The sequence below is a fragment of the Daldinia childiae genome, assembly GCF_008694065.1.
Source record: "Daldinia childiae strain JS-1345 chromosome Unknown Scaffold2, whole genome shotgun sequence".
NCBI lineage: Eukaryota > Fungi > Ascomycota > Sordariomycetes > Xylariales > Hypoxylaceae > Daldinia > Daldinia childiae.
The window spans coordinates 1,991,119-2,006,604 of record NW_022984643.1 but is presented as its reverse complement, the minus strand read 5'-3'; the positions used below and the strand labels follow the sequence as shown (position 1 = coordinate 2,006,604).

Genomic DNA, 15,486 nt, shown 5'->3' with positions numbered 1-15,486 from the left:
AACTTGCTCCTAGTACCCTGAAGGGCACGAGGTTGTGTATAAAACTTATCCCTATATAATCCAGAAGCACCAAAAATTTAAATACAAGCCATATTTACCTTTATTTATCTATCCTCTACGCCCCCTCCAATACGAGGTCCTATTGGCTGGTCTTGCAATCCCTTTACCTCTTCCCGCTGCCTCAACTGGGTGTGTCTGTTCCCACTCTTCATCGGCGAAGAAGGCTTCGGTTGCCATTTCGAGATCATAGTCGGCCTGCTCCAAGTAAAGGACGGCAACGTCGTATTCATGGACCTTACACGTCACCATCCACCGCCGGATCTTAGATTTTCGCGCCTCTTCTTCTTCACCCTCAATAGGTCGTGGTGACAAGCTCACGCCACCCTTATAGTACTCTCCAGGTATGAGTACAGTCCGTCGCCCTAGAATTAGGTGATCACTTGTGATATTATTGGCGCGCCTAAGAACCGATGCAGGGACACCGTATCGGAGAGAAAGAGAAGAAATAGTATCATGCTCATGGTTTAAGAAGTGTAGAATATCTTCTACCGGCTTGTCGGAAGAACTAAAAGAGAGGGACTTCTCGTCTAATTGGGTTGGGATTTCTTGTGTTGCGGACGGCGCATAGGGCGGTGGTGCAGCTAATGTGTTTTTTGATGAACCAGTTGCGACTGAAGATTCGTATGAAGGAGGGTCTTTTAGACCTGGCGGGAGTTTTGTGTCTATTAACGAAATTTGACAATAGGGACAATAAGTATTAAAGCGAGGATTATTCTACTCGCGATGGTCAGTTTATCTAGAAATGTCGGACTTACAAGGTAGAGAGATGGGATCAACGCACACTACGACAGTTGCCACATATTACCCTTTGGCAACACTCTAACAGACGATCTTTTGGTAGAGGCTTCTCCGATTCGTTATATCGTGGAATGTCGCAAAGGAGAGTTGCGCAGGTGCAGCAAGACTCGACAGAGGTTGTAATAGGTTTTGCGAAAGTCATGATGCCTAAATTGAGTAATAATAGTTATAATATAATACTACCTAGGTTAGGTAGGTATACGAGAGTATTTTAAGGGATGCTAGATGTGATACTCGATGTAATAATTATGACTTTTGATACATGTACATATGAAAGGTCAAATGCTTCATTACTCGTGCTAAGATGCGAAGGTGGCGTGCCAGTGATAGGCCAGTGATAAGGAGCAGGTGCCTTTCCGCGTATGACGTTCTGCTTATCGATAAAAATAAATATGTACGAAGTAAGTCGGAGATTAAAAGGCTCTAGCTCGGGTGGGGTTTAACGCTTAGGTACGCTACCTACCTCCTAGGAAAGGTAAATTGACTGGTTCAAATCCACCTTAACGTTTCTGATGTCAGCGGTAAGTAGCGCTCTGTGACCCAAGAACTGTTCTTTAATGGTCATTAATCATGTTGCCTACCAAATTGATTTATGTCACCCCTTAAAGCTACCTAAATATGGCATTGTCTACAAAGTAGATGTTCTCGAAATCGAAGGGATAAATTAGCCACGAGGGCCATCCTGTAAAGCCCATTATATAACAATTGAGCGGCAAACGTCAGTTAAGCGACAAAGGCGCATCCCCTATGCAGCTTTAGATCAACGAGGACCTGAAACTATCGATTAGTTTCCTTCCCTTACGAATCGTCCGAAGTTGTACACAACATAAACGGTAAACGATATTTAAGTAATACATCATACATCGATAGCTTCAAATGCAATAGTAGTACACGGTCCTTAACCTTCGCTCGGAGCTTTAGTCAAAATGGCCACTGCTGCCATCACAGCGCCATCCTCTGTGGCACCTCCTCCTCCTCCCAAACCTCCGAGCCCATCGGTTCCTGTTATCCTCCACGAAGCCGGACTCGATTCCCCTTCATTCCGAGCTTCTGCTCTATATTTTGCCGAACAAGTAGATGCGATAGAACGATGGTTAGAAGGCTATGTTAGGACGACAGCTAAACTATCCCACGAGTTGCTCGGCGTGGAGGAAACCATAAATAACTATTTGAGCAAGATCATTCCGCCCCCAAATATCAATGTGGTCGATAACGACTATGCCGCACTGGCACTTAAAAGGTTCAGTGAGGGATCGAGGGAGTGGTGGGTGCAAGTCTTGAATGCTGCTAGGAAAATGGACACGATGTCGGTCGAGCCGATTCGAGCATTTCTCCAAAGCGATTTACGAAATTTCAAGGAGGCCAGAAGAGCTTTAGAACAAACACAGAAGGTCTTTGATACTACTTTGGCTCGGTACGTAAGTCAGTCTAAGACGAAGGAACCCTCTTCGCTGCGAGAAGACGCCTTTTCCGTATACGAGACTCGTAAGGCTTATCTGAAGGCATCCATGGACTTCTGCTTCTTCGCGCCTCAATTCCGCCTTAATCTTGACAAGCTACTCGTGCGAATATCTTGCGACCTCTGGCGCGATATGAAGAGGTCCCGAGACGCTGCAGGAAGCTTTGGGAAATATGGTCACGAGATGGATCGCGTGAGAGGATGGTCAAAGGAGATGGAACTATCAGAGCCCGTTTTTAAACGCGAACTACAGATATCGCGGCGCGATATTGGAGAGACTACTCTAGCAGCATTTAAACCGTCACGAGAGATTGACGACTATAGCGCATCGACCGTGCCATTCCTAGGATCTAGGGGGCCTATGAACGTCTCTACGGCCGACCAGTCCGCTGCGATAATGGAAAAACAAGGCTGGCTGTTCCTACGGACTATAACAGGAAAGCCATCTCGAACGAACTGGATTCGAAGATGGTATTACTGCCGAGAAGGTATCTTTGGCTGGCTCGTAAACAGCCCTCAGGGTGTCTTGCAAGGCGACGAGATCGGTGTCCTTCTATGCAATGCGAAGCCCGCCGTGGGAGAGGAACGTCGGTTCTGCTTTGAGGTGAAAACCAAGAACCAGACACTACTACTCCAAGCCGAGACGCAAGCTCAATTAATAGAGTGGCTCGAGGTTTTCGAAGTCGCAAAGAAGAGGGCTTTCGAAGCAAGCGTTACTAGGGATAGCTCGTCTCTTCCAGGTGGTGTTGATCCAGCCTTCTCTATTACACCACCTTCGCTTCCGGAATTCTCGGCCAAATCTTTGGATGCCCAGATTGATGATGGGGCAGGTGCCGAGCGATCTGGAACTCTACCAGCTCCTGAGGTTGGACTAGTACCCCGGCCAAGCTTTGATATCACAACAGCTCCCCCAAAGCGGTCAGTGACGTCGCTAGCCCGTGAGGAAGGGGAGAGCGGTCGAGAACACGCAGCCAGGATAATGCAGAAGCTCGATCTTCATCGGAAAGCTACTTTCACCTCAAGCATGGATACAGGGCCATTGTCATCACCAGCGCCGACAGGGGGTATAGCTAGTCTAATATCCGCCAGTCACGGTCTACTACCAGGTTATCCTCCCACCGCCTCCAAACAACAGCAACCAGGACTCGTCTTACCGGGTCCCGAATCGCAACCTGGTAGTCTTGCACCTCCGACACTAGCGAAGCCACCGGCAACGACCCATCTTAGTAAGACGGCTGTTGTGTATAGCGGCGACAGAGTACTGAATACGAATGCATGGCATACCTTGCCGACAGCGATAGTAGCTAATTATTGGGGAAGCAATACCTGGGGTCATGAGTACTCGCCAAAGATCCCCCGAACCGACAAGGATATCGACGATCCATTTGGTCCAAACTCGCCCTCGATTAAGATGACTACACTCGGCGAGGGTGAAGAGTTCAGAAGCCCGGTTTCGTCACATAAGAAGGCTATTAGCATGGATGCTAAGATAAGCCATCCAAAGATCGTCTTACCCGCTCCAGAAAAATCACTGCCGGAGACTTTCTCTCCTGATTATCCCATAGAACTGAAGACCAACTCAGCACAGTTCAGGCTACTTTTCCCGAGCGTACCATTAGATGAAAAGCTAGTCTTAGTCTTCAGAGCTTCTTGGACTAGCACTTCGGAAGCTGACCGTGACGTGCCCCAGATGGCTGGCAACGGGCGAATCTACGTTACTCCAGATAATATGTACTTCTACGGCCATCAAATGGGCTTCGTCATAACGTATACCATTAACCTCGACACCATTACAGAAGTAACAGCTGCTCCCGGCAGGGATTGCGATTTTATTTTTCTTCATTTGAATCAGGGTACTGACGACATTGGATACACCCGAATAACAATAAAAATATTCCTCGAAGATCTTGATCTCTTACACGCGCGTCTGAACCTTCTCGTTGACGACCTGCAAGCTGAAGAGCCCATGGACCTGCCTGAGCTCATCAGAGCGCTCATCAGTTTGGAGAAGGAAGAAACGGACAGAAGAAGTCCCAGCGTGGATAGTTGGGAAGAAATTTCAGAGCATACTCCTATCGATGATGGTACTGCCGGTGGTAGAGCTATCAGTCCCCGGTATCACGACTCCGCTTACAACTCTCGACGCAGAGGTGCAAGAAAGACTCTTCCTAAGTTCCAGCTCCCAACCCATCCAGTAATCTACGAGCCCGAAGATATGCAGAAGAAGGTTGCCGAGCGGAACTTCGAGATTAGCGCTAAAGCATGCTTCCACGTCTTGTTCGGAGATAAGAGCTTCGTCTTTCCTAAGCTCTACTTTGAGCGAAGGGCCCAACATATCGCTCAAGGCCCTTGGAAATTAAACGAGGCGGGAAATATGCATAGGCAATTTCGGTTTAGCGTCAACTATACTACGAGGTTAGGTCGGTCAAGGGCCGAAGAAGTCACTGATGAGCAAACAATCGAATTGTTCAGCGACCATGTCACATACGTGGTTACGCATGTTAAAAGCCCTTGGCATCTACCTCACGCACATAGTTTTAAGTTGGTCACCAAGATTGTCATCACTCATATCGCCAAGTCAAAATGTAAGCTCGCCATCTTTACGAAGGTGGTGTGGTCAAAACCACCAGCTCTTGCCAAGAACCTAGTCGAACGGCAAGCGCTTGACGACGCTAGCCAAGATGCCGAAGATATCGCTGAAGTTGCGACGGATCAAGTGCGAAAACTTGGGCATCACAGCCGCACAAAGAGGGCTATCCAGGTCTACGGACATATAGGCCTACAAACACAGGTTGTAGTCTTCACGCCTGGAGACAGCGGCACGTCGAGAAAGCCGCAAATCAACCCGCGCACGTTGGGTTCGATGCTGTTAGAAACCATTAGGTCCTTCGCCGACAGTGTTGCATCGTCGCTGATGATGTGGACGTTTGCAGCTATAAAGAAGTTATGGGATATAGTATCAGCAGAGCGGCTTATCCTAGCCTTGCTCGGGTTTAGCATTATTACGAATGTAGTAATTTCATCCCAAAGCACCTCAACATGGTGGTCCGAACGGCGCGCGGCCAGCTTCATGAACCGAGTCGGCGTGAGCCCGAACATCGTGATGAGCAAAGCAATCTACATAGCGGACCTAGACGAAGCGGCGAGAAGCTCCAGGGCCCTCCCCGCGTGGCCGCAGGACAGCTACTGCTACTCGACATTCCAGTCCATCGCTAACAGCAGCGACGCGGACGCGCCGTACGAGTACGCGGGGTCATCGTTATCATGGAGCTCGAGCCGCGCGACGGCGCGCCGACTGCGCCAGACAAGACAGAAGTTAGGCGCGTACCGGCACGACTTACTAGTTGCGATGCGCACGGTCAACAGCGTGGAACGCGAGATGATGCACGCCGAGTGGGAGAACTGGCTACTGGACGAGAACCACCGCTGCGAGCAGGTGGAAATCGTGCTCGCAGCGTGGAACGACTCGGCGGATGGGGGGAGGCTCAAGGGGGAGATCGCGCAGAAGGTTCTGCATAGTAATATTGGAGATGCCAAGGACAAAGATAAAGACGAAGCGAAAAGAAGAAATTTGCAGAGGTGGCATGAGGAATACTGCGGTAGTTGCAGGGCGGATCGTAAGGCATTGCTCGAGGAGAGGGAAAGCCTGAGCTTGGCTGCGGCGGTGTTGTAGATAAGAAAGGAGAGGAATAAATTGGAAGTAGATGACATAGTGAGGTGAAGCGGGTTGTGGATAGAGGCTCCTCACGGAGCAAGGCGAGCAAGCATACAAACAAGTACCTTAGTTAATTGGAGGAGAAGAGTGGCATGTACCATATTATATGGAGGGAGCATTACTGGGTATCATCACTTGGGATTGTTTAGTAGAAGTCTAGGTTGGAAATACGAATACCCGTGAGCGTAATATATAATATATATGATATGCTATTAGGTTTGAATAGAAAATAGGCTTTACGAGTGATTTTGGGTGTTTGATAAAAAAAAAACCGTACCTAAGCTTGGTTGGAATCTATTAAATTTCTACCTGCACGTTCTAGGATGAAGTAATAAAAATAAAATAAAAATTCGCATAGAGTATTTATTACCTACCATTGTAGGTGAGCAGGTATTTAAATAAAAATGCAAAAAGATGAGTGCTCAGTATGAGGATTGAACTCATGACCTTCGCATATACTTGATATTTCCAATGTTGGAGATATTAGTACGACGCTCTAACCAGCTGAGCTAACCGAGCTTGAAGGTTCCTTTTGTAAAGTAAAATATATCCCAAAAGCCGGTTTAGGGAAAATTTTGGAGATTACGTAAGGTCATCATTCTAACTCCCCTTCATTCCATTCTCCCCCCGCAGCGGCCGATTAAAGCGTTATTCGCAGTTAATACTATTACTGTTAAAAGATATTTAGGGGATTTACTGGACTTGGTGATGGGATTGAAAATCGTATATACGTAACTAGTAATTTCCTTATATTTTATTATTCGGGTCTTCTATTCAACATATTCATGTTAATTTAGGCATCATTACTGATTAGCGACGGACAACTTCCGCTAAAAGAGAAAAGAGGCATACTTGCAGACACACCCGCTATCGCTATCGCTACCATGTTCCTTTAGCCCCGGTGGCCGGCGCCGTGTATATGCGCTGCCTAGTATGTCGCCTCGGCTTTGGCTAGAGATATGCGGTCTGCTTCCTGTAACTTGAAGTGGTCGATGAGATTGTCGAGCTCCTAGATAAAGAGTCAAGTAGTGAATCACGGGGTGGTTACTCTATAGCCCTTGCTTCCCGCTTGCTTAGCTTGGATATCTCTGGCTAATAGATGATATGCCTTAGTTTAAGAGCTACTATTATGTACTCGACGATTTAGTAATCTCTATTTACTTAAATTGTCACTATATATTAAGGGGTGTTAGGTAAGATATCAAGATATTCTCCTCTGAAGATCGTTGGTTAATAACTAAGGTCTACCAGAGAGCATTTATAAAAGTTATAACTAACTGGCCTCTTATGTATATTCTTAGTGTCTATTAGCATTAGGTGAGTTTACGTTAAGTATATCCATCCTTACTAGTAACCTATATCCCATAATCAGAGTATCATAATTTTCTGTCAAGAGCATTGAGTTCCAGGCCCCTGAGATATTTCGAATAAAGAATTTCCAGCTACGAGTGATCTAGGGTTTATAGTCGTGTTTCCACTTCTTACTTTAATCACCATTGTACTTTAAGCCAATGTTAATACCAATGCTAATAGATTTGAAAATAGAAACTATTGAAGCTTAAACTTTATAATGCGCTACAAGCGTGTTTGAAGTAATGCGTCGAGTACACACTAAAGTCTGTCGAATACGAAGAGTGGGTCTGTCTATACGAAAAGAACGAAGAGAACAACAGTACCTAATGTTTATAAAACAAACACAAACCCTAATGATCCATTTCCTCTGTGTCTTTGGTACTTTAACGGTGTGATGGGTAAAATTAATTTACGACTTATATAATTGACTTATATAATTAATACAATTGGTCATTTCCTTGTATCGCTTCCTCCTGCCTGGAGAGCCGTAAATCGGCTTGAAGGCTTCCTAATGCAATATCGACCTAACCTAGCGTACATAGGTATGTCTACCTGGTAGTCTAATATAGCACCTTGGTTAAACCGGGCTAATTCTAGGGCCTACCTCATAACTGGGGTAACACTACTGACTGCATCCTTATGTAATAATAGATAACAATACTACATACATATACATGTAAAGATCAAGTTAAAAAATAATTCAGGGGTCGAGGCTGTACATTACCTATGGATAACACGTGTGACGTCAAGGATATTGGAGCTCAGCCTCTCCATAGTTACACTTTTCATCTTTCATCTTTCATCTCAACCCTCGCATTCGCATTTCACCTAACCCCCTAATTCAAGCCAATTCCTTTTTAATAATTCCTATGAATTAACATTGTTTCTTCTTGTAATTCTTGTACTTAGCGACTGTTGGCTTTTGGACATAGAATGGAATCAATAACTTTACAATAGCCACGATTGCTTTTAAGTCCAAGTATTTCCTTTATAGTTCGTTTGGGGGTATAGGTAATTATGCCGAACGCCCACGAGGCCTTCAAGGCTCTCGGCCCTATCAATTGGGATGACGTTCCTCAGGATCAGCTTGATACTTTCCTCAAAGACGCATTCACCGACGCCCAATGCATAGTCGATTCTATCCCGGTATCCTCCTCGTCCCTGCAACATATGGGCTTGCCGCGGTCGGCCACTGACACGAATCTTACCTCATTACCCAACAGAGACTCCAACTTATCAGACCGTTCGTCGCAGCTGAGAAAAGAATGGAAAGAATGCAAGATTAACCCTCGTGAAAATCCGCTGGGATTGGATGTTTATAAACTGGCTGCTAAGGATGGAAAGGGTGCTTGGTTTGCTAGACGTAGCGTCCACGATAATTTCACCTTTGAGAAATGGAAATTGGGATTAGAAAAGGAATTTGATGAGAGTTTAAAAGTAGAAGGGGGACCTGGTGCGGGGAGCATTAGAGGGATTGGTGCTGATAGAAAGATCGTCAACCAAACTGTTGAAGGCATCGGCAAGATGCGGGGTATGTCTACCATCACACGTCTCACACATCAAGGCACGATAGAGCTAACCAATTACTTTAGTCTATCAACTATCAGCTCAATTCCCTGGACCAACAGCACCTCGGGACTTTATAGGTCTCCTACTAAGCTCCGAGTCGATCACCGATGCTCCTGGTACGCCTAGACACTTCATGCTTGTCTCGAAACCGTGCGTTCATCCAGAATGTCCGCCACGGCAGGGCTATATTCGAGGCCAGTATGAGTCTGTCGAGTTTGTCCGTGAAATTCGAGTAGAAAAGCCTTTACGGAAAACCCGATCATCAATAGACCTACCTAATGACGAGGTTGCGGCAATGATGCGGAAAACTACCGAAAACCTTAGCAGAGAAGCCACTGTCCGTTCAGCCCGCCAAGCAGCCGAGCCTACTAACAGTGAGGGTGGAAGAAAACGAGGTAAGACTATTGGGACTGCCGATGTTGGTGACGATCGAGAAGAGGACGACCACTACGAGACCGTGATCGAATGGTTAATGGTTACTCGAAGCGATCCGGGTGGTAGTGTCCCGCGATTCATGATTGAAAGGGGGACACCGCCAGGTATTGCCGGCGATGCCAACAAATTAGTCAAATGGATCTCATCTAAGTCTATTGACGACTTTGCCGAATCCGAATCCGAACCCGACAATGAAGGCACGAAACCTGAACATGAGATATTCAATGCCGAGCGAGTAGATTCTGAGAAAACGGTCACGGCGAGTTCTATATTAAATACCACTCACCACTCGAAGGCTCCACGACCATCAGCTACTAAACAGATAGAAGAGATTGAGGAACAGCCTGGCTCTGTGGGGGTTTACGGCATGATAGCAAATGCCTTAAATGCAGCAGCTTCTGCAGCAGCCTCACGCATCCCTAATCCCTTCGGTCCAGTTAACAGTGAAGATGCAGACACGTCGGACCTCGCATCTGATAATCGGGACGACGATTCGTCTTCCATCCACAGCTTCCATAGTCTAGAAGGCGAGGGAATAGCCGAACTTGACAATGCATCACAAAAGCCAGGGGAAAGTTCAACCCAGCTTACACCATCGGTCACTAATGGTGGCGCGGAATCCACAGTCTCAAGCGAATCGCTCACGACCCGCTCGGCAGCGCTGTCGCACCACGAGAAAGAGCTTAAGAAACTTGAGGAGCGCAAGCGAAAGACAGAGGAGAAGCTGCGGCGGGCCCAAGAGCGGTCGCTCGCTAAGCGCGGCAATGGAGACACGGAATCCCAGCGTGAAGAAGCCGCGATACAAAAGCTGCGCGAAAAGCACGAGCGCGAGATAGCAAAGCAGCAAGAGAAGTACCAGCGAGAAATAACGAAACTAGAAGCAAAGCGCGCGAGCGAACAGAAGAAGGCCGAGGAACGCCGGCGTAAGATGCTCGAGCGCGAGGAAAAGACTACCCTGGCTATGGAACTAGATAAGGTGCGAGCCGAGCGCGATATCGCGCATAAGCAGATGGAGATCCTGAAGGAACAGATCGGCGAACTGCAAGCCCAGAACACAAGGCTAGTCGCGCGCCTAGGTCGCGAGGGCATTAACGTAGATGATAGCGACGGCTCGAGTTCCTTTGGCGGGATCAAGAGGTCCATGACGGATCAGATGTCGGATCGAGATTCCAGGCGCGAGAGTACACTACGTTTATAGGCCGGGCGGGATGTCGCCCCCATGAGCTGTCTTTATATTTTGGGTGAGGAGAGTTGCATTGTGCACAAGAGCTGATTTAGCTATACATGGCATAACATACCCATGATTGTGGGGGAGGATAGAATCTGCATATACTACCTAGCCTACGTACAACACAAACGGAGGCAAACCGCACATAATACCAACAAGACAAGTTTGAATATCGGCGGTGAGGATGGCGATCGAGCTATTTGTAATTCTCGGGCAGGCTATCTTGGTTACTATTACTATTACCACTAGCCTGCTTGGAGATCTTACGACATAAGACGAGTTTATGAGTATATGAGGGAGTCATTCGGGCGTTAGTATCGCATCGTAGTGTGTTGCATATTTAGAGTAGCGAATAGCAAGCAAGCAAACAAAGTTTGGTTAGACATCGAGAATAGCAGAATAGTTGTCGCAGCGAATAGATAGTGAGAATTTAGGTTGAATTTGCGTGAATGCGTGTATACTCTATATTAGGCATATACATACCATACCCCTTTTCCAATATAGCTTAGCTACCTAAAGTATCACCCATCCAACCCGGCACACATACCAAGCAACAGTCCACTTACCTCCGTCCGCCAACCCTCATCCCTAAAACGCCTTACCGCGTCACCAATCTGTTCATCTCCAGCTGCCGCAAGCGCAGTGCCGCTAACCAGGATCCGCGCGCAAATAGCAAAGACCTCAGGCTTCGAAGTCCAGCCTAGCGGGCCGTCTGTGCTCTCTGCAGCCGCGATGCGTGATAGTGTTTCAAGGCCGGAGAGACACCATTGCGACAGCGCTGCTGTTGCTTCGGAGGAAGATTGCTGAGGGAGAGACGAGAAGATGTTGATCCACCGGTGAGCTTCCCGTACCTCGTCCACGTACAGGTTCTGCTCCTCGACGACAAACAGCGAGTCGTCGAAGCGCATGGCTTCTGTGAGTTGACTCTCGGCTGGGATCCAGCCTTCCAGGAGTCGATTGGCGGTCGAGGGTTTAATGCTGGTATGGCCTTGTTCTGGTGGCACACGGGAAGATGAGGGTGAAGAGGGATGGTTCCCAGTTAAGCGACAGGCGACGTGAGCTCTGAACTCGTCGACGTGTCCGTAATGCGCCAGTAACCAATGCAATAGCCGCCGTCCAGCTTCGACGGAGATGAGGCGCTGGTTCGATAGTAGAGGTGTTGCTACCGCAGCGGCAGCAGCACGGACTTCGTCATCGTCGTCGTTGAGAGCATCGTAGAGAGCTATGAGCCACGGCAGGTGTGCCGAATCGGAATTCTTCTCGGTTGAGGTTAATTTGAGGGCAACACTTGTCGAAAACGAGTGCATAGCACCGACAGCTGCCATGCGGGTATCAAATGTCTAGCGAAGATGGAACTATTAACTTCGTGTATAATATAGATGCCTAGACATTCGGAGAGAAATTGTGCTTACCCTATCCGCCATACCGGCGTCGCTTATCATCGCACCCCAAGTCCTAAGCCACGGTTCTAGGTCGATATTGGCTATCTCTTCAGATCGCAATACTATAATTGCCAACAACGGCCCGCTTACGCGAACGATAGCATCTGATAAGCTTGGATTCATGGACTTTCCGTAGAGGTCTGCCCAGAGTTTTGCTATAATCTCGTTGTCCGGAAGATGTTTTAGCCCCTCTAACGCATCGCAGAGTACACTATCCATAAGAACTGCGATGTTCTCCAGAGCCATCATCCGCGGCTCTGGTGCGTCAGTCTCGAAACATACCTGTATATATGTATCGATGAGGTTGCCTCGTGTTTCGATAGACTCCGACGAACCAATAGAAGACATACTTTCCAACATGGAACAGGCAACATTGACGTCTCCCTTTAACGCTGCCACCAGAAGCTGTCTCAAGGTGTTGTCTACCTTTTTGCTAGATTGCCCCAAAGCTTGTAATAGAGCTGCTTGTCCGAGCCTAATATCTAATAACGCTGACGGTATCGTTTTTATACCAGGCTGGTTGTTAAGCTCAAATGCCCAGGAGGGCAAAATATCCCGAGATTCAACAACAAGACCTGCCTCTGGTACGTTTCCTATCCTCTTTAATCTGGTTATGAAGTTGACAACTTCAATATAGACTGCTCTTGTTTCCGAGCATGTACTAATACTCTCATTTCTTGAAACTAATCCTGCAAGTATGTCGTAAATTTTACTAACGTTGTCATCTGCAAACTGTTAATTTGAAATGTAGAGTAGCATATGAATAATACACTTACCTGAAAGCTGCTCGGGCATCACCTCAGAAAGCCTCTCAAGCAAGAACTTGATAGTTAGGAGGGCCCCGTGTAGCTTATTTGAGGTCTCAGAACTAGCGAGAAGGTTTGAGATGGAATTAAGCCACCCCGGCTTGAGGAGAAAGGAACACAATGTCCGGGCAGCGATTTCTCGGACGTGCCAGATGTGACTTCCCAAGTACCACGCGATGATGTCGTAGAGCTTGTCACGGAACTCTTCCGGTGGCCCAGCGCGACGTATGATATCCAACGACGGGAAAACAGATTCCGCCGTCTGCGTTCCTATCAGGACCCCACTTGATTGCTGACCCATCTCCAGGAGGTTCACGAGGAGTACTGGAAGAGCTTTGAATTTACTGTATGGTATCTTGATGGTCCGCCCATCCCAACCTGCTTCGATCGATGTTTTACTCTCGCTGGTCCCGAAGAGGCAATCTATAAGACTTCTCAGGAGCAAGAGACCACAGTTTCGAATTGCCCATCTATAAATATTAGTATTATTAGTATAAGTAGGCGTGAATTAGCGACGACTTAGTACTTACATTTCAGATTTAAGGCTGCTTGCCGCTAATTCAAGACAGTCGGTGAGATATGGCTCTGCTCTCTTGCTCAGATACGAGCTCTTGAAGATATCTTTGATGCAGTTTAAGGCGTGTACTTGTGGTAAATTTGACCCATCAGTCTCGGACGCAAGTGCTGGTCGACGACCGATATCTTGCAGGTTGCGAATGACGTCTTCAAAAGATGGATGGTTCGTATTAGAAGAAAGTATACCGACGATAAGAGCCGGGATACCAGCTGATCTTCGAGTAGTAGAGGCTTGCGTGTAAATACAAGTCAATGCTCCCTAATGTAAGTCTTAGTATATAATGGTACCTTCAAGATGTTGAGGTATACTAACCTCATACCATTGATCTAAGAACCCAAATTTGTCGCTTGAAGGATGCGGGAACCATTTTACGAGCTGGCAACAACTAGTAAATGTCTGTGATACTGTTGTGAACGCTCCTCGGTGTCGCAAATTCGACAGTTCATCAAATGTGAGCACTCCAATCGCCTCGAAGTTAGCTCTTGAAGGAGCCAGAAGCCCGGGACCCTGGTGGCTAGCGTTGCTTGCAATAGCACGCATCAAATTACTTGAAATGATTAGTAGTTACTTTGATGAATGTTTACCGAGGACTTACCTTGACTCGTGGATTGCCCGGAAGCTGTAACTAAGCAAGTCCTTGGTATCTAGTCCCTCAACCTCCTCAAGCTCTTCTGGCAGATGGCCTTCCGGGGAATCATCGCAAAGAACATGTCGCACAGCCCGCCATATTCTCTGGCAGCATGCAACGGCACGATCCTGTATTTTAGCTAGGGCCTCGATGTCTTCCCTGGAGAACTTCATAGCTGAGAATGAGTTCCATATATACCTATACCCCTAGGTGAGTATTTGTCTTCCGAAGATAGCCTAGTTATGTGATCCGAACATACCTTAGGGATGCGAAGCTACCATGTACTGGCGCCTGTAACACCGCATTGGCGAGATCCTGTTCGGCAGCAGAGAGTTTAGCCTCAAGGCTTGACAGAATTATAAATGGAATTCGCATTCGTTCCTCCGAGTTTATACTCCAGCGGCATAGAAGCTCAAATGAGCGAGCAGCGCCATCAGAGTGGTCCGCGCGGGCGGTTCGCCGAGCAAGCTCATCAGCCTTGTTGCAAAAGGTCCGCAACTCCTCAATAGGCGTTTTCCCTAGTTCCTTCATGTGTTTTTGCAACCCTGGGCTCCCAATTTCGGGCGAGAGCGCCATCACTAAGGAGGCAGCAGTCTCTCGTACATCATCAAATGGATCCATGATGAGATCCAGGATAGAGCGAAACCACGTTACGTCAATGAGCAAAGTACTCAACTCAAAAGAGTTAAGTACAACACTCACATGGGATGGAGCCGGCTTAGCGATGAATACCATAGCCTTCAATGCTGTTATATGTCGCTGATAGGATGCAGTAGGTGCAAGCTCGTTCTTAAGAAATCCTACATACCAGGAAGCAAAGTCCTCGTGTTGGTGCAATACGGCGTTTAGCTTTGCGACTGTGTCATTTTGATGTCTCTCTAATTGACTATCCTTATCCTCTTCTGTAGACAGTCTGGGGCCGTGTTTGTTCGATTTTGCCTTATTAATCTTCTTAGAAATGCGGTCAGCTTCTCGCCGTAGCGACTCGATCGTGTTTTGAATTCGTTTGATCATATTTCTCGAATGACCGAGCACATCATAACGCATCTTCGGATCAGAATCTTCATAAAACGACGGCAAGTATTGCTTGAGAAGTTCGATGGCTTCTGTTGTGTATGGTTTTGTTGTAGATGGGGATGCTATGAGAAGCGAGACGGCGGATGTACGTGCTTCTTGCGAGTCATGGCATAGAACGCTTTCGAGTACGTCTGCTCGAAGCTGGAAACCTGATTGAGAATCCTGTTCTGATTCTTTGCAGCGTTTAGCAAAACCTCTAACAATTTTCGGTGCCAGATGGCGATAGCCTTACCACGACCCGGTTCATCCACTACCCCAACCTTCTTTCCTGCTTCAAGCATGGCAAGCCAGAGCATTGAATTGAGGTCCCAGCCATTACTGTCCTTACTAGTAAGTCTC

General features: G+C 47.2%; 4 protein-coding genes across 5 annotated transcripts; 2 read left to right on the top strand and 2 right to left on the bottom strand.

The window, feature by feature from the left end:
• Positions 1 to 108: 108 nt before the first annotated feature.
• Positions 109 to 1,000, bottom strand: GL218_01466 (uncharacterized protein; the record flags this gene model as incomplete). The annotated part of the gene is made up of 2 exons (XM_033577937.1): positions 109 to 774; positions 842 to 1,000. The coding sequence occupies 2 exons, from the start codon at positions 998 to 1,000 to the stop codon at positions 109 to 111; spliced, it is 825 nt and encodes a 274-aa protein (XP_033439510.1).
• A 784-nt stretch (positions 1,001 to 1,784) lies between these two features.
• Positions 1,785 to 5,990, top strand: GL218_01465 (putative PH domain-containing protein C19A8.02; the record flags this gene model as incomplete). The annotated part of the gene is made up of 1 exon (XM_033577936.1): positions 1,785 to 5,990. One exon carries the CDS (start codon positions 1,785 to 1,787, stop codon positions 5,988 to 5,990), a length of 4,206 nt encoding a protein of 1,401 aa, XP_033439507.1.
• A 2,412-nt stretch (positions 5,991 to 8,402) lies between these two features.
• Positions 8,403 to 10,587, top strand: GL218_01464 (uncharacterized protein; the record flags this gene model as incomplete). The annotated part of the gene is made up of 2 exons (XM_033577935.1): positions 8,403 to 8,916; positions 8,978 to 10,587. The coding sequence occupies 2 exons, from the start codon at positions 8,403 to 8,405 to the stop codon at positions 10,585 to 10,587; spliced, it is 2,124 nt and encodes a 707-aa protein (XP_033439508.1).
• Positions 10,588 to 11,138: 551 nt separating this feature from the next.
• GL218_01463 (tRNA (cytidine(32)-2'-O)-methyltransferase non-catalytic subunit TRM732) lies at positions 11,139 to 15,428 on the bottom strand (the record flags this gene model as incomplete). 2 transcript variants are annotated; one of them, XM_033577934.1, is made up of 8 exons in its annotated part: positions 11,139 to 11,957; positions 12,030 to 12,784; positions 12,836 to 13,335; positions 13,396 to 13,700; positions 13,755 to 13,989; positions 14,038 to 14,268; positions 14,330 to 15,314; positions 15,380 to 15,428. In XM_033577934.1, the coding sequence occupies 8 exons, from the start codon at positions 15,426 to 15,428 to the stop codon at positions 11,139 to 11,141; spliced, it is 3,879 nt and encodes a 1,292-aa protein (XP_033437741.1). The 2 variants fall into 2 exon arrangements, with proteins under 2 accessions (XP_033437741.1, XP_033437742.1); XM_033577933.1 differs by having other exon boundaries at positions 14,038 to 14,229.
• Between the last annotated feature and the right edge of the window lie 58 nt (positions 15,429 to 15,486).